The sequence below is a fragment of the Syngnathoides biaculeatus genome, chromosome 13, assembly GCF_019802595.1.
Source record: "Syngnathoides biaculeatus isolate LvHL_M chromosome 13, ASM1980259v1, whole genome shotgun sequence".
Taxonomy (NCBI): domain Eukaryota; kingdom Metazoa; phylum Chordata; class Actinopteri; order Syngnathiformes; family Syngnathidae; genus Syngnathoides; species Syngnathoides biaculeatus.
This window is the reverse complement of record NC_084652.1, coordinates 5,201,538-5,220,121: the sequence shown is the minus strand read 5'-3', so window position 1 is coordinate 5,220,121 and position 18,584 is coordinate 5,201,538. Positions and strand designations below refer to the sequence as shown.

Below are 18,584 nucleotides of genomic sequence, written 5' to 3'. Positions count from 1 at the left end.
GTTTAGTAGTTTGTAGTGTTTTGATTTTAGTTTAAATCAAGTAGGTTTTTTTCTGCTTATGCACACTACCACAGTGTTTTTAATTCATCCATCCATTTTCTTAGCCGCTTATCCTCCAGCCAATCAGAAGGCACATCGAGACAAACAGCCGCACTCACAATCACACCTACGGGCAATTTAGAGTGTCCAATTAATGTCGCATGTTTTTGGGATGCGGGAGGAAACCGGAGTGCCTGGTGAAAACCCAAGGAGGCACGGGGAGAACATGCAAACTCCATACAGGTGGATTCGGGATTGAACCCGGGACTTCAGAACTGTGAGGCCAACGCTTTCCAGCTGCTCCACCGTGCCGCCAGTATTTTTAATTGTGTTTCAAAGATTTTTTTTCTCCAATTGAGTTGTACAGGTAAATGCAGGCAATATTAATGAAGAAAAAGCTTTGACATTATTTAGCTTGGTGTCTTTTTTTCCAACCCTTTAAAAAAAAAAAAAAAAAAAAAAAAGAACTGAAGTCTTGAATCTTAGATTATTGCCCTCGGTAAGTTTTCACTGTGTTAGATGGATGAAAACGGTGTCTAATGATACCATTTCGAAAATAAAGCGTAGCACCCGTCAGCGTAGCACCCGTCGGTAAACAACTCGCCTATTTATCGAGCTGAGAGCTACAACTTGTAGAACTCTGTGCTTGCTCCCCCATGGGCAATAACAATAGTAGTAGGAGTTGTGAATTGGAAAGTAGGACCAAAAAAATACTGATGAAAACATGGCGAAAAAAATGCGTCCCAAACACATTCCACTCCATGTTGTCATGACAGCAGAAGCTCGCCATATGAAGAACGTCTTTTTAAAAAAAATTAAGGGAAAGGTCACCACCCTCCAGTTTCCTCTTAGTCAGTTTGTACATGGCCAATGAACAACCTGACCCTGACGAAAAAAAAAAAAAAAAAAAACACACATTTTACTTTGTGTGAAAATGAAAAAAAAAAATGATGTGAGCTCAAGTGTTTATCAGTGAGCCTGTCGGGAAAAACTTGGGAGACCCAAAGCAACACCAGCACACAGCAATCCATTGTGCAGCATGCATGACAACGCATGCACGTTTTTTAAATTTCTATTTTTAATTACATTAGATGGCTATTTTCATCCTCAGTATTGTCTTTATTTTGCAAAGTGGCAGCGAGGTGCCAAGAGCAGCTGGCACATTATCCAATTACAGTAAAGCCTCGGTTCTCGAATGTCGCCGCTTTCCAACAAATCGGTTTTCAAACGTAAATTTCGATATTTTTTTTGGTCATGTTTTTGAACAAAAATCGGTACTCGAACGCCGCCGACAAATCCCAGAAATAACATATTGCGTGCAGCCAGACCAGCTGACACACGACGGGCTTTGTTGTGAATTGCCAAACCGCCGGAAAAACCCGGAAATAACAATGCGCGCGGCGCAAGCAGTTGAGCCACCCACGGCGCGTTTTGTTGTTGTCAATTCGAACTTCCCCCGAAAAAAAAAAACTGAAACGACATAACACGTGCGGCGCAATCAGCGCGCTTTTGTTATTCTGTATAACGCAACCTCTGTAGACAGACGTGTCCCGGTGACTGTTGTTTTTCTTCTTATCGAGGACTACCGTATTAAATCACAATCATGGCTCCAAAGAAGGCAAGTTGCTTGTTTAAAGTTATTCTGCATATTTTGTTAATAAAAAAAGTTTACTAGGCTGGGGGCCGAGTAGCTACAGATGTGACAATGCACTCCCAACCTAGCGTACTCTACAACTAAAGCATACAATATATTTCTTAAATTATTTTATTATATAAATATGACATTTAAACTATACATGTATTTCTACTATTCAGTTTATTATCAGGAAAAGCTAAAAAAAAAAAAAAAAAGCCTTTAAAAGCCCAATTTTTTAGGCTTGGAACGCATTATTTCTTTTTCCATTCATTGCAATGGGAAACATCGATTCGGTTTTCGAACAAATCACTTCTCGAACCGTTTTCTGGAACGTATTGTGGTCGAGAACCGAGGCATTTATATATGATGTATATTGTGCAAAAGTGTGAATGCTTTTCTTCCTCTCTATCACAGAGGTATTTTCAGGCATTATGTATTTTTCTATTTTGCAAGGTAGTGATTAATATTAATAGGCAAGGAATAATTGAATTACAGTAAATGTGTGACACAAAAGACACCAAAGTGTCCGCAGAACTTGAGTACACATCAGCGCACTCACATTATCCCGATTTGCAAGACTTCTAGTGTCAAGTGGACAAGCACGGCACAGATTTGCAAATTATGAGCGCGCTCTAAACGGCTGTCAGCGGGCCCGTACCAGTTGTGGACCATGAGCTTCTGCACGGCCAGCAGGGCATTGTAGCGCACGAGCTGGTCCTCGTGATGCATGTGATTCATCACCAGCTGCTTTCCGCCCAGCTGCTCAATCACGCTGAAAAGCAAATAAATAAACAAAATAAAATAAAATAAAATTGATGATGCGAGTCAGGAAGGGAAACAAATACCATCGTCTTACCGTTTGCCACGCGGGTAGTGCCGCACGTACTCGCCGACGTCGTGGGCCGCCACCGCTATGACTTGAGGATCATCGGACACTTCCAGGAGCCTTGTTAAAATCCTAAAGGAAGAGAACGTTCAAAGACGACACACGCGCGCACACACACACAAATAAACCTTTAAAAATGTACATAATGTATATGTGTGTATATATGTATATATATATATGTATATATATATATAAATAAAACTAAGCTAAAGGCTAACCACTAGAACGAGATGTGCCCCTTCTGGAGAAGGTAAAGAGTTGGACTAGAAAAATAATAGGCAAAGAAAACCTGCGACGGGAACAATATAAATGTGCATTCTATTACTTTGAGAGCTTTTCAATCAAATGCAGACATTTAATAAAAAAAGGAGCAACGACGCCGATGAGAGATTAGCACCGCGTGTTTGATTTGTTTGGAAAGCGGGAAAGAGTTTCAATTTTTTGCTGCGGACAAATGTGACATTGTCAGACTGCGCCGATACAATCTGCGCGACTTTGCAGCAGACGGCTATATTAAAAATCATAAAATTACAAAACTGAGTGCCACAAAACACGGTGGAGGGGAAGGCCAGGGGCAAAGATGCCATTAAAATTTTGCGGATAAAACTATGGGATTGGAATTTCCACACCATTAAGCAGGAAGTAGCTTCCCGACTAACAGATTTCTAACATACACAAATGAGTCGCGTATTCCCTCCCACTTTTGTCTAGTTTTGGCATAGATCATTATCATTATTTCATAGGGTACTCTATGGGACTAACTTACGAAAGGTTAGCACATGCAAAAACGGGCGTGAGGTTGATTGCGTCTGTTTTTGCAAAGAGCAAATAGGGCCAAAGTACCACAGTCAATGCCTACACAAACAGATGAGCCCCAGCTCTCCCGCAACCGTACTGAGGACAAGCACTATCGAAAATGGCTGGATGGATGAAGGCACTAGATAGCGCTAATTGGACGTAAGAGCAGCTATTTGAGGAAATATGATACTTATGTTTCAAAGAGTCCCGAAAAAAAAAAAAAAAAAAAAAAAAAAAATCAACACAAAATGTATCAGAGAAGGCACTTAGTCGTACTTGAGCAGCTCATAATTTTTCTCGTTGAGGCGGACTGCGTTCTCCCTCCAGAACTTCTCGGACTTGTGCACCGGGCTCCACTCCAGGCGGCCTGACTTGAGTTCGGAGCTGTACTCGTCGAATGAGCTGTCGGGTACAATAAATGTCAGATGTGTGACCTTTCCGGTTGGCATGTGCAAGTCAGAACTCAAGTCTTAACCTTCAAGCTTCGAGCAAGTCTCCAAGGTACTGTGGTGGCAAAAAAAAAAAAAAAAAAAAAAAAAAAAAAAAAAAAAATCAAGCAAGTCCCCACTACATTTTCAGAAAGTCATACACAATATTGCTCAGTACCATCAAGTATTTGGTATTTAAACAAAGGTTTACGCCATTATATAGCGCAACATTCTGCCCGATACTCGTAATCTTATCTCCAGGTACCGAAATTTTCGACCTGTAAGCTGCGACTTTTTTCACATGCTTTCAACCCTGCGTTTTATGCGGTGATACGGCTAATTTGTGAATTTTTTTTTCTAACGGCTGCAATGGGGGCACTCGAGGGGAAAAGGTAAGATTGAGACCAGTGGAATATATGTGCTGAGGAAGTGACTTTTACCGACCCTGTTAGCGCTGTGCTGGCGTGTTGCTGCTGTCTTAGTGATATTTAGCGGTAAGTTTTATTTTAATCAGCCCTGTTAGCGTTAGCGCGGCGCTAACATTAGCAGTAGCGTCAGCACTAGCGCTAAACTCTTTCTGTGTATCGTGCTGTGCTACTATGTTGCTACTCAGTAGCTGCCGCGGGTATGTTTTTTTCTTCTTTTTTTTCTTAAAATCAGCCCAGTTAGTGCTACTGTGTTGTTGCTATGTGAAACTAAGTTGAGGTATTAAAACTTTGAAAACTGTTTCTGTGTACCGTCTTTCTTTGTAAATATCTTGTGTTTCAATGTGGGTTTTAAGTGGGCACTTGGGGCTTTTACACAGCTGTGGCGTATGCACGTAGCAAATGGTATTTCCTTTACAAATGTACTCGGTGAAGCTTGTAACCAGGTGCACTCTGTTGGTCAGGAATTACGGCATTTATTATTGCTATCTATTTGGATTTGTCAGAAAACCTTATTTCACATGACAATGGGAGTCAGGTATTCAAAAGAGCGTGCACAGTCTCTACGCCACAAGCCCACACGGAAGCAAAGGTTTCAAAGTGAATCTTGCTTCATGCGGTGGCGTCTGTATGGAAGTAAATTAGTGCCACCGGGATTGTAATTTGAAATTCCACAGAAAGAAGGATTTTAATTTACTTCCATACTTCTGCACTCCGCACCAAAGCAAATGCAAAATTGAAAATGAAAACATTTCAAATCTAAACAGGCAAGCGTTGTAGTTCAAGTCAAGTCAAGTCAAGTGTCATAAATACTAAATCGTAGGTTTTAGCCACACAGGTCCCAAGCTCTAAAATGGGCAACTTTAGTCCCCCACCCCTTGCTCACCTGAGATCCTGAACGCTCTCCCCGAGCCTCTCCAACAGGAACTTGATGTCCTCGGTGATGTCCTCATCGTCGTACTTCTGCTGCTCCAGGTTCTCCAGCTGCTTCAGCACTTTGCACTGGATCATGGCCAGCGCGTACTCCTGGCGAGTCTCCCTCTCCGATGACTTCTCCAGGAGATTCTGCAGGCGGGAATTTGCATCCTTTACATACTGGACCGGCAATTCATTGATGCCATAATGGCTGCAGACAGACACAAACCATCTCCGACAGGTCAAGAAGTTGTATCTTTTCTGATACGGTTTTCTTTGGCCAGCACCGTAGGACTTGACGAAGTATTGTAACATCTTCAAACTACAGACGACGAGACGTTAATCTATTTATCGCACGTTTATTGAGAAATTAACGAAAGATGGTTACTGTGAAATCTACACCGTCCCCAAAAAAAAAATCTCTCAGCTACCCCGCCCAAACACGGAGAAGGGATGGGTTCAAAGATATTTGGAAGTGTCAGCGTTTATAGTGTACAGGTAATCCTTGTCATTATTCCAAGGTCATCCATCCATTTTCTTCGCCACTTATCCTCACAAGAATCGCAGGGAGTGCCAGAGCCTATCCCAGATGTCAGCAGGCCGGAGGGAGGGAACACCCTTAACTGGTTGCCAGCCAATCCGCAGGGCACAGACAGACGAACAACCATTCACACTCACAATCGCACCTTTGGGCAATTTAGAGTGTCCAATTAATGTTGCATGTTTTTGGGATGTGGGAGGAAACCTGAGTGCCCGGAGAAAACCCATGCAGGCAGAGAGAGAACATGAAAACTCCACACAGGCGGGGCCAGGATCGAACCCGGGTCCTCAGAACTGTGAGGCTGTTCCACCATGCCGCTTATTCCAAGGTCAATTAATTCTTATTTTTTTGTATGTTTTTGGACAGAAAATGTAAATGTTCTTAAATTGAATTTTTCATTTCTTGGACTATTATTTTGCAATCGTACAAGGAGTAATGTTTCTGATTCTCGCCAGTCATAACCCAACTAATTACTAAATTAAAAAAAATATTGTTTATTTGTGTAATATCGTTATTACTTAATATAGTGAATTTGGGGTATTTGTTAGCTGTAAGCAATAATCAAATTATTTTTTAAAAAAATCCTAAAATGTTTTAATTTGTGCAGTGAATCTATGTAATAAAAATGACTTTGGAAATGTAACTACTGAAATATATTAACTTCTATATTTGTAAACACTCCCAGAGAAAACAGTAATTAAGAATTTGTCGTACTTGTTACTTCACTGGTCGTGACTTCCTGGCATGAAAACGGACTTCAGCAGAGGGACTGAAGGGGGTCTAATTGGTTCCTTTCTACTGACCGAACATGATACAATCCGGCTTTTGAATCAAGACGGTGACCGCAGCAGCAAAGACGGCGGGACAGATTTTGCGTGCGGGCGGCGAAGGACCTGTCGGTCTCAGTCGATTCCTCTGCTAATGAGGACTTTTGGGAGAAACAAACGCGTGCAAACGAGCATTTGAGTAGAAAGAACTCCGAGAACCCTGCGGTCTCTTGCAAGAAAAAAAAATTCTTTGTGAGGGAGAGAAAGACAATGATCCGTCATTCTGTCCATAACACATTTAGCTGAACATCTGCTTGCTCTCCCGTTTGGCGCCCGCCTTCGCTTTTAATGAGCCGCGGTACGTCAGTCATAATGCGAACGTCCCTCAGTGTCTTCTGCGTGATTTGCCTAATGGGAATTCTTTTCACACGCTGCGATCGATGTACAGTTGAAAATGCGGGCCGACGCCAACTCTGCCACATAATCAGCCGCTATTCATCGCACCTTTTGTGCCCCCGCGCTTCAGGGTCGTCTGGACAAAGCTCGCAAATAAGCGAGGCTTTTCCCTTTTCTAAATTTCAAAATGCAAGGCTTTCTATTTCGCCGCGATTTGATTTAGCGAGCAATCAGCTTGCAGCAGACTGATTTTTAAGCAGACACGTGACGCGGTAGACAAAGCATTAATGAAGGCAAAACATAAAAAAAATCTATACTGATTTGGAACCAAGCAGAAAGTTGACAACGTATACTCGGGTGAGAACCACAATCATTATTGTTGAAGTGAGGCAATATTGTCAAAGGGTGGAGGGTAGACAGGCACACTATATTAGAGCAGCTTCAGCGTAGAAATAAGGAATAACAATTGGGCAGCCTGGTATTAAGAGCGTAGTATATTTGTTTCACATGTTCTGGGTTTGAATCCTGTGTGGGATTTGCATGTTCTTTTCCACTCCATTTGTTTTACCGGAAGACCACAGCAAAATCTCACTAATCTTACACGTAGGAGGACGTTATGGTCCAATGATACTGGGGGAGACATTTTGGTTTAGTTATCTTTATCAGATGATGCAACTCAGCGGGCTGAGACGTCAATCCGAGGGCCACAGGCTAGTTTGATGCACTTCAGTAGTGAAGATTTGCATCCCAAAACGTAACAGTAGTGTGGTAAATATTTCATGCAGTTGACATGTATTGTTGGCGGCACGGTAGATTATCTTGTAAAGCCCTGGCCTCACAGTTCTGAGGACCCGGGTTCGATCCCGGCCCCACCAGTGTAGAGTTTTCATGTTCTCCCCGTGCCTGCGTGGGTTTTCTACGGGCACTCCGGTTTCCCAAAATCATGCAACATTAATTGGACACTCTAAATTACCCCTAGGTGTGATCGTGAGTGTGGTTGTTTGTCTCGATGTGCCCTGGGGATTGGCTGGCGACCAGTTCAGGGTGTACCCCGACCCCTGCCCGTTGACAGCTGGGATAGGCTCCAGCACTCCCCGAGACCCTCATGAGGATCAGCGGCAAAGAAAATGGATGGATTGATGGCCATATATTGTTAGATGTTGTGCTGCTATTTTGGTTGGAAACAAATATTTAATGCCCATATGAAATTCCGTCTCAGAATTGAAGTAATTTTTTTTTTGATGGGAAACGTCATTGTCACTATTGGACTAAATATTGTAGTGTAATTAGCATTGGATTTTGTCAAAAAGAAGCTTGAGTTCAAGGGAAAGTAGGCCGACTGGGATTTTTGTGTGTGATGGGTTATTCATGTTCAAGGCCATCAAATAAAGATAAATAATATGAATCACCCTGTTGCTTAGAGACAAGTAACTGAAAATAATGTAATTTTGGGATGATAATAACTAATTTCAAACTGGTTATGGACAATATTAAAATAAATAAAGTAACTGGTTGTACTATTTATTTACTGCTTGTTGTGGTCAGCTCCTTCAATACTTGCATGTTTGGAGAGCAACATGGGAGGAATGGAATTATTTGATATTCATATATTTTGTTTTTACAAAACTTTGGGGGATTTATGCTCCCTCAAAGCAGCTCGGCATGAAATATTCATGGCTGGTATGGAGTAACGACAGCAGACGGCTGACCGAGCAGCGTGCCCGTATAAATCGTATTTATGTATCTTTTATGGACTTAAGTTCCTTTTATCGCCTTCCTCTGTTGTTTAATAGAGTAATTTCAGTCTGCCACCCTTGGGGCGATAAAGCACGCAGCCCAATTACAAGTTAAAAGTGCTGCGCAAGACTTTAGCAATATTTGAGTGTACTTGTGAAGGATCATAGAAGGTTAAAAGTGAAGGTTTTGTGCATGTACCCTGAAGGCAGCCAGAATGATCCGGGTGACCTTCTCCTTGACGGATTCCTGGAGGATGTCGGACAGGGCCGGCACCACGTTGTAACGTCGCAGCTGCTCGCAGAGCTGTGGGCTGAAGGCAAGGAGCCACACGCAGAAGATCATCTGGTACTGGAGCTGGAAGCCGCACTTGTTGCTCAGCACTGCCGTTATGCTACATAGAGAGGTTAAAGGGATTAGCGACAAAAACAAAAGTTGATGAGCTGCCTCTCTGTGGTGCCCGGCTTCCGCTAATGGCCGAGGTTCTGCGGCAATGCGCCTCCATTCTGCCGAGCCATTACGCTTAATGATTGCCCGGGAATACGATGTGCAGACGGGCCGCGCTGACTCGGATGCGAATGCAAATGAAACAGCGGGACTGCCAACGGTCTCCATGACGAAAGTGAAGTGTGATCTCGCCAGATCCAGCATATTTTATGACTGAAGGTCTCTAGATAATTCTTTGGACTCCATGCTCGGTCTGTACTCCCACATGCACAACTGCAGGAACCTATAGAGCTTGTGCACCTATGTCATAAAATCACGTGACTTTTGTTTACCTCGCCATATTGCCGGTCAAGCTAAGCATTGCTCAATGCTCAGTCGGTTGTAGACCAAACAGAAATATGTCTTGAAGCACGACGCAAAGAGTCTTGTCTGATACCGTCAGACATTTAGAAGGTGGAAATAAACAACAATACGTGGAAAAATTAGATAAACTCGGCGTAGAGGACCCGTATTTAATGCCGAAATCGAAGTTTTCGCCGATAAGAAATTGGACTGTTAATTCGCTTGTCTTGGACAACTGGATATACAGATGGATCTGCTGAGTAAGTTTTCAAGATTTACACAGAAAAGTTTGAAAGCATATAAATTTGGACGCATACGAATACTTTGTTGCTGGATCTGTTCTCATCAGGAATAAATCCCTCATAGTGACGGTTTTGATGGCTCGCTGAACGCGGAAGCGTGTTCGGTGACACGTTAACCTTTGCCGGAATCTATCGATCTTTTCAGCTAGTATTCAATACAAATACCAGTATTTAAATAAATGACCGCTGGTTTTACACAAACTCGCATTCATTAATTATGATTGAAAAAAAAAAAAAAAAAGGACGACGGTTGACAGGTCGTGAACGCGGAAGTGTCTTCGGTGACACGTTAATCTTTGCAGGAATCCGAACTTTTCAGCTTGTATTCAATACAAATCCAATATTTAAATAAATGAGCCCTGGTTTTACACAAAGTCGCATTCATTAACTATGATTGGGGAAAAAAAAAAAAAAAAAAGAGGATGGAGTCGTCTCCATGGAACGTACATGGAAGCAATTGCCGCCCCACTTATCCTCCGTAAACCTCTGCGACAGTTTTTTATTAACACGCATTGTTCTCAAATGAGCCAACTTGGCAGTATAAATACTTTTTCATTCCTACCCGAAATGAAGCGATCGCTACACAGGCGTGTGTGTATTTTGGTTGGGCACCATCCATCATGTTTAATTGCCGAAATCCATCGATATTTTCTGGTCTTTTCATCTGGTATTCCGTAGAATGACCTCTTTGAATATCTATCTCGTCTGTTGTCTGTCAACCAACAGCACAAGAGGTCTTGGATATTGTAAATATTCTCCTCCTGTTCAATGTCTCCCACAATGTCGAGCAGCTCTGTTCTATATAGACAAGTATGTGCCTTTACAAATGATCACCAATCAAGTGAAAATACCAGAAGTAAACCTTACTTAGGATGTAGAAACACGTAAAACAATTCTTACCAACATTGATTGAGAAAAGGTACAGATTTGACATTATTATGTTATGTCACGCCACACAAATATACATATTGATGTAATGATGAGTCAGAAGTAGAATTGCTATGCGAAACCTGGCCCTGTTTAGTTGAACACAGCCATTATTCTGCCGTGCGAATAGCAAGAGGTGGATGCGCGGGATAATTGTGTCTTCTATCATCTCGTGGAAGAGCATTGAATAGTTCTGCCCGTCACTACACGTCGCTGTGATAGGTAGATGGATGAATAAAGATACTTTTCTTTTAGTTCGGCATAGACCGGGGACCGATTTGAATTTATAAAAAGCCAAAACTTTACTTCACCAGGATGGGCTGTACTTTTTTATTTATTTCTTTTTTTGGAGCCGTCAAGGAAAAGTGGATGGATTTCCAAATGAATCATTTTAGAGCTTTAATTTCGACGTCGCCTTATTTTGCTTAAGGTTAGCGTACTGTCAAAATCCGCCGGCATCACTCACCAGTTAACCCCGTCGGCCTCCACCCAGGCGAACCTGTACTCGTTGACTCTCAGCATAAGCTGAAGGCAGCCGGCCACGCACTGCACATACTGAGAGCTCTGCAAAGAACAAACGCAAACTGCATACAGTTACCCTCGCTCTGCATTGCTCTGGGTGAGTAGAAGAAAAGCTTTTGTTAGAAAATCAATACAAGTTCAGAGACAGCGAGCAGTCGGCAAGCAGAAGACAGTGGACAGAAGGATAAAAAAAATGGAACCTCCACAAGTTCAATGTCTTAAAGTTAGGAGAGATCCAGCTATTCGTTTTCTACAGCACTTGTCCTCATTAGCGTCACGGGTGATCTCAATCCAGTCCCAGCTGACTACACCAGAGATGCGGAGTTCAACCTGGAATGGTCGCTAGCCAATCACAGGGCACATCATATTTTTCACTCATAATTTTGTATCAGACTAACTGAATACCGTAATTTCCGGCCTACAGAGCACACCTGATTATAAGCCTCACCCAGTACATTTGGAAAGGAAATACCATTTGGTATATATACATAAGTCGCAACTGTGTAAAAGTCGCAAGTGCTCACATTGAAACCCTCGTTGAAACACGAGATATTGACAAAAAAAGATGGTACACAGAAAAAGTTTTCAATGTTTTAATACCTTAGCTTAGCAACAGCACAGTAGCATGAACTGGGCTGATAAAAAAACAAAAAAAAAAAAAACATATTTTTCTTTCGACTTGTCCCGTTAGGGGTTGCCACAGCATGTCATATTTTTTCATTTAAATCTATCTCGTGCATCCTCTCTAACACCCACTGTCCTCATGTCCTTCCTTACAACATCCATCAACCTTTTCTTTGGTCTTCTTCTCGCTCTTTTGCCTGGCAGCTCCATCCTCAGCACCCTTCTACTGATATGAGTATACTCTCTTGCCTCCGGACATGTCCAAACCATCGAAGTCTGCTCTCTCTCACCTTGTCTCCAAAACATCCAACTTTGGCAGTCCCTCTAATGAGCTAATTTCTAATCCTATCCAACCTGTTCACACCAAGCAAGAACCTCAGCATCTTCATTTCTGCTACCTCAAGTTCTGCTTCCTGTTGTTTCTTCAGTGCCGCCGTCTCTAATCTGTACATCATCACCACTGTTTTATAAACTTTGCCCTTCATCCTGGCGGATACTCTTCTGTCACATAAAAAAAAAAAGCTGCAGCAGCTACAAAGTATCAACAAAGTAGGATAGCACTAACGGACGCTTAAAAAAAACTACATCACTGAGATGCAGCAGTAACACAGCAGCCACGAGCTAGTGCGGAGGTGATGCCAGCGCGGCGCTAACAAGGCCAGTTAAAAAAAACATACTGGTAAAAATCACTGCGACACGGCAGTAACACAGCAGCAACAAGCTACCACAGCGCTAGGCGAGCGCTAACAGGGCCGGTAAAAAAAACCAAAACAAAACAAAAAAACCTTACCTCTAAAAGTCACTTCCTCACCACATATATTCCACTGATGCCACTCTTACCTTTTCCGCTCGCGTGCCCCCTTGCGGTCGTTAGAAAAAAAAAATGCATAAATTAGCCGCATCATCGCATAAGCCGCAGGGTTGAAAGTGTGTGGAAAAAAGTCGCAGCTTTAGGCCGGAAATTACGGTAATTGAAGAAATAATTTAGATCATTCATAAGTGGTGTAATTGATCTAATAGGGACATTTAGCTTTGAAGATTGCTGAGCGTCAAAAAACAGACAATGTTGGACTTTGGAGGCTCCACCGTACAAAACTTGCACCACCGCCACCACCGGCACCACATGCAGTCTTTCAGTGTACGTCCTCAGCACATGCTTGATGACAATGCCAAAAAACAAACATACAGTGGAGAGGAAGCGGGGCAAATAGTCCCCGTCAGACCTGAGCAAGAACCATGTTAATAGAGATTAGAAGAGCACAAGGAGAAAGATCTCGTTAATCGGGAGATTACAAGATGAACACAAGCAAAAGGAATCCAGCCAGAAGATAATGACAGATGAATGGAGGAGCGGAGGTTACCTGGCTGGAAAAGATAATTGAATAGGCAAATCCTAAATAAGTTTTATACAATAATTAGGGGCTACTGGAGGAGGGGGGCAGTGAGTGGCAGTCAATCAACTGATGGATGCTGCTGCTGCTGTCGCGCTAAGTGCTATTCCAATTCAACCTGGAGAAAGCCGTTTGTCATGCGCCTTCTGCAGCATGCACCGATAAAAGCAACCAGCGGCAGCAAACATCATGCTGTCGACACGGAGGATCCCCCGCCGGGTGCCGTGTGCCGAGAGTCCACCCGGCCGCAATCTGAAATCGTTCACGGGGAGAGCGAGACGGCGGGATGGAAAAGGAGTGAAAGTCCACGGGCGTGTGGAAGGCTGATTTTTGATGCACCTCCCTCATACTCACTTCACTGGGGGAAATAGTTCCAGCTCCGGAGACGGCATCTGGACCTGTACCGTGAAGGTTCTAATGAGAGATAAACAAAATAAACAATCGATGCCTTGGAGGTCGGAGGGCTGATGAGAGCTGAAATGGTCAACAAATCCCGAAAGCTCAAGAAAATGAAATCTTGTTTGATCTGAATGCAAGAGATAAACGGAGAAATACACACGCTCCGATTGCGAGAATGAGTTCATGAACCGTAACGAGTACATGAAACTCGAAAGTACATCTGATCATTTTGACTGTGAGGGTACATTGTGGAAAAGACAGGGTAAAGTACATTTTGTTCCGGAAAGCTAAGCGGCTTCCATTTGGTTGACAATTTTCCCAGTGGAAGTGATGAAAACATAAATAATGTCGTTCAAACTTTTCCTGAAATATTAAACCTTGGGTGGGGAGACCTTGGTGCATAAGGGCCATATTTCTCTAGCGTCAGGTGGAATCTTTGCATTGGCAAAAAACATCACTTTTCAAGACTCCCCCCCCACCAAAAAAAGAAAAGAAAAGAAAAGAAAAAAAAAAAACCCCAAATGCACTGTTGAAGAGTGCAAGCCATTTTCAATCGCGAGATTGGTCAATTTTTTTTGTAAAAATAGCATGTAGGAACTAATCAATGGTATCAATTGGTGGGGGAAAAAATATGGCATTGATCAAATATGGATATAGGCAGTTTCAGCACAATGCCAGTGATTTGATTTTTAAAATGGACTGGGGGAGCTCGTCAATGGTGGAAGATGAATGTAACTTAATTTATTTTGGTAACAATCACGCATTTTAACTGATTATTCATTATTAATAGCATTGTCGCAAATAACCAGTTGATAAAATGAATAAAAACTAAAAACTAAATAGTGTGATTTTATAAATACATTTTAGATTTCGAATGTACAAGTTAATGAAACACTGCTAAATTAAGACAACAAATATTCAAGGACTCAATCATGTAAATGCTTCGAGGGTCAAATTAAAGAACGGAGCAAAATGTGCACAATTCCATGAAATTATGTAGCCTTCGGTGTCGGACTAGAGCAGGGATCATCGAACTTTTTGAGGCTTAGGGGTACCTCGTGAGCACCGATCATACGAAGGGCTACAGGACCTGATTGCGGCAAACTTCAGACAGAGTTCATTATACATATTATATATTTTTATATTATATGACATTGTTTTAAAAATGTCAACGTTAGAAAGTCAGATTCAAAATTCAAAGTGCAAATAATAATAATTTGTGACCTGTGCTATTTTTAGAACACACATCGTGTGTACCTAAAATGGTCGTCCTGGGCAACCATGCGCCTGCAGGCACCGCATTGGTGACCCCTGGACTAGAGGTTCCACTGAGTATAGAATACATATCAATTGAGGGTTTAATTTGATTAAAAGTGATGGGAGTGACATATAAACAGACTTAATTAGGTTTTGAAAATGAACGGTAACATGTCGCTAACATTAGGACCACTGCCATATGATATCAAATACAAGAGCTGCATTAAAAGTCTTTTATTGCAAAGATTACAATTTGCTTTATTTATCACAAAGGACAAAAAAAAAAGAAAAGCTGACGCTAGTACCTGGGAGCTGAGCTGGCTTTTAATCCAGTTGAAGTAGTAGTTCAGGTCACTTCCCTCCATCAGGTCGCGGCCCCAAGCGGCCAACTTGGCGATGATCCTTGCCGCCTGCGGGTCGAGACGGATGATGAAAGTACCGTAATTTCCGGCCTATAAGCCGTGACTTTTTTCACACGCTTTCAACCCTGCGGTTTTTGCGGTGATGCGGCTAATTTCTGTATTTTTTTTTTTTTTTCCTACGGCCGCAAGGGGGCACTCGAGCGGAAAAGGTAAGAGTGAGACCGAATATATGTGCCGAAGAAGTGACTTTTACCGGTCAGGCCCTGTTCGCGCTGTGTTAGCGTGTTATTGCCGTGTCTCAGTGATTTTTACCAGTATGTTTTTTTTTTTTTTAACTGGCTCTGTTAGCGCGGCGCCACTAGCGTTAAACTCTCTGTGTACCGTCTTTCTTTGTACATATCTCATGTTTCAATGTCGGTTTCAATGTGGGCACTTGCAGCTTTTACAAAGCTGCGGCCAAATGGTATTTCCTTTACAAATGTACTTGGTGAGGCTTATAACCAGGTGCGCTCTGTAGGCCGGGAATTACGATAGATAACATTTATTCAAAGGAATAATTTACCCAAGGTAACCCACGGTTGGACTTATAAAGTGACAATTCAATTTTTTTTAAATATAGAAGAATAGAATATTTTACAGTCTATCCCATCGCAAAAAAAAAAAAAAAAGTAAAATTGAACTCAGTTAGTGAAATATGGACCATTGTGACCTCATCCCTCCTGTATGGCGGAAATGGTTCCAAACGTTTGGACACTTTCCTCCTGGCTCACCAGCATTGCTCCCCAAAACATTTCTACAGGAAATTTGTACATGGAACTGCAGTGACATTAATCTGTGTGGGAATGATCCCTGCGGAGAGTCGAGGCAAAGATTTCGCTTTGACCTTTTTTTGTAATGGAATTATTGGAGTTATTCGATTTGTCGATGCAGACCGGCATCAATGCGAGGTTGACCTCATCTAAATAAAGATTGATGTACAGCAGAAATAAACACATTAATGAATTCTAAACTACAGTGAATGCACCGATAATTATCCATCCATCAATTTTCCAAGCCGCTTATCCTCACCAGGGTCACGGAGTGCTGGAGCCTATCCCAATATTATGCTACATTAGAGGTGTCAGTAAATAAGCCAATTGAGGACAGTTACCCCCAGTCTGCCTTTGCCAAATAAACCCTAACCTTTAATATGCTGTATTATTTATGTATTACTGTTCAGTATCGTGTTTTTATTGACACTTGTGTACCAGTTTTTCATGCGCAATTTAATGGTCTGTGAATTTCACGCGTTACCTCAATCCAAACAACCATACCGGACGTGTCACTTGAAATACACATGAAATAAAATTGGTTGCAGACATTAAATGAAAGTCGGGAACATTCGGCCTACATTATTAAGGCGGGTGAGGGATGGCGGTTCTTACGACGGCGGGTGTCTTATTTTAGCACGGGCATTGATATCACTTGGGGGTCCTTCCCCCATTTCTAAAGGTCGCCAGGGCAACATCACGTTAATTGCCCGTTTTCGACAAGAGGTTGTGTTTTTGTGAGGAATTATTAATGGATGCATGATGAGAGAGCCTCGCCGCTTTTATTTTGACCGTGGACAAAGGTTAATTTGCTGCAAATGGCCGATAAAGACGTTTACGATGAAGGCTGACCTCGCGGGCCGCTGTTATCAAAGACAGACGACGGACTCACCATGTGGACGGTGAAGAGGTCCTGGCGATTCAGCATCGGGAGAAAATAGGACCAGGCTGTGTTTTTGGTCTTCTTTGCATAGTCGAAGAAGATGCTCACCCTTTGATGATTCTCCTGCATCACGTTGGAGATGCATTCATACACAAGCTCATTTTTCATGATGTAGGAATTTCTTTTGCATTAAGATAAGAAGTATTTGGACAATGACAGCAGCTCAAATCAATTCAAATAAACAAATGTCTGCATACATGCATATTTCACCAAAGTATTACGATGTAGGAATGGCTGCACTTTTCTACAGTCTCTCTTTCCAGTGGCTCAAACATTGAGTGCTGAATAAAAACAACTCAAAAAATTATTTGTTAATTAAGATGTCAAATTACGCAAACATAATCATTTGCATACCTGAACCGGAAAATAACTATTTATGCTTGATTTATACCTTACTTTGAGTGATTAGTTTCTTGCTCACGGTGAATCCAGTTTAAAAAAAATAAGTAAAAGGAACAAAGCAAGGCTTCAAATGAAAGTAAAACTCTGTAACTTGATTATTTTGGTTCATCAATTACTTGAGGAACTCTTCCAATTGGCCAACAATTTTCACTTAAGAATATCCTCAAATAAACTTGTAAGGGCCGAAATTCCGAGGGTTTCTCCAAGTCGGCAAGTAAAAATTACTGTGACGTGTCAAACGCCGCCACTTGTTCGAAAAAGTCGACTTAAAAAGGGCAAATGGAATATTTTTTTGAGAAAAACAGTAAAACAAGTAATGTGCTTCTGTCATCAATTGTTTTTTTCTCTCCAAATTATTTCTTTTGAAAAAATTTAAGTCTTTTTAATGCCCATTCCATGCCAGATTTTTCAGAAAATCCCCAAAATATGGTGGCAACTTTTCACATTGCTAATATTATAATATTGAAAAATTATTTTTTGACTTTGACACAAGACTGGGAGGATCCAAAGAAATTCTTTAAAATAACATTTTAAGACACTTTTCCCACAATTTTTTGATGTTACAGCCTAATGCCAAAATCTATTTGTTTTCGTTAAATCCGACAAAATTCTACACATAACACACCACGGTGACAATTTAAACAAAAGTGTTGCATGAGGCATTTGTAGGAAAAGAACTAAATTATTCAATTTTGGGAAAAAACTGTGACACAACATAATGTGGAAAAAGTGAAGTACTTGTAATATTTTCCGTAGATTGTCCAAATATTTTCATCCCAAGCAGTGCACAATACCTGCAGTGTATCATCGATGAGTGTCAGGATGTACTGGACGGTTTGCTCCTTGGAGATGTGGGCCATCAGGTTCAGAAAGGTCTTTGCACACTGTGTATAGGAAAATTGACTTTTATGAGAACTCCTAACATCAGAACACGTGGATCTTGTGTAGAACAAATACTGTAAATACCTGATGTCCTTCTTTAGTCAGAAGGAGCTGTTTCTCTTCAGAGTGGGCCACCTCAAACTTCTTTATGAATTCGCAGTCTTCTGCTGAGATCATCTGACTCCTAAAAAACGGATGGGTAGTCAAACATGGGAAGCCGAAGGTACAACGAAAACAAAGTGGAAAGTGGAACCTCCAAATGTACATTGCAACCTAAATTATTTTTGTTCACAAGTAATTTTCTTTGTTTTAAAAAAAAAAAAAATCTATATTAATAGCTAAGGGGCGGCACGGTGGTTCAGCTGGAAAGCGTTGGCCTCACACTTTTGAGCTCCGGCGTTCAATCGCGC

The 18,584-nt window shown here is 41.7% G+C and overlaps 1 protein-coding gene across 2 annotated transcripts in view; it reads right to left on the bottom strand.

Annotated features, from left to right (window-relative positions):
• atp6v1h (ATPase H+ transporting V1 subunit H) overlaps positions 1 to 18,584 on the bottom strand; it is a 44,933-nt gene that overhangs the window by 2,680 nt on the left and 23,669 nt on the right. The window contains exons 10-20 of one of the 2 annotated variants that reach the window (XM_061838651.1): positions 18,259 to 18,358; positions 18,087 to 18,176; positions 16,840 to 16,953; positions 15,082 to 15,186; positions 13,475 to 13,534; positions 11,050 to 11,147; positions 8,767 to 8,959; positions 5,099 to 5,277; positions 3,636 to 3,761; positions 2,532 to 2,633; positions 2,334 to 2,447 (exon numbers count right to left, since the gene is read on the bottom strand). In XM_061838651.1, the coding sequence (XP_061694635.1) occupies positions 2,334 to 2,447; positions 2,532 to 2,633; positions 3,636 to 3,761; positions 5,099 to 5,277; positions 8,767 to 8,959; positions 11,050 to 11,147; positions 13,475 to 13,534; positions 15,082 to 15,186; positions 16,840 to 16,953; positions 18,087 to 18,176; positions 18,259 to 18,358 (1,281 nt within the window). The remainder of the gene's footprint in view (positions 1 to 2,333; positions 2,448 to 2,531; positions 2,634 to 3,635; positions 3,762 to 5,098; positions 5,278 to 8,766; positions 8,960 to 11,049; positions 11,148 to 13,474; positions 13,535 to 15,081; positions 15,187 to 16,839; positions 16,954 to 18,086; positions 18,177 to 18,258; positions 18,359 to 18,584) is intronic. The other variant, XM_061838652.1, reaches the window with a different exon arrangement.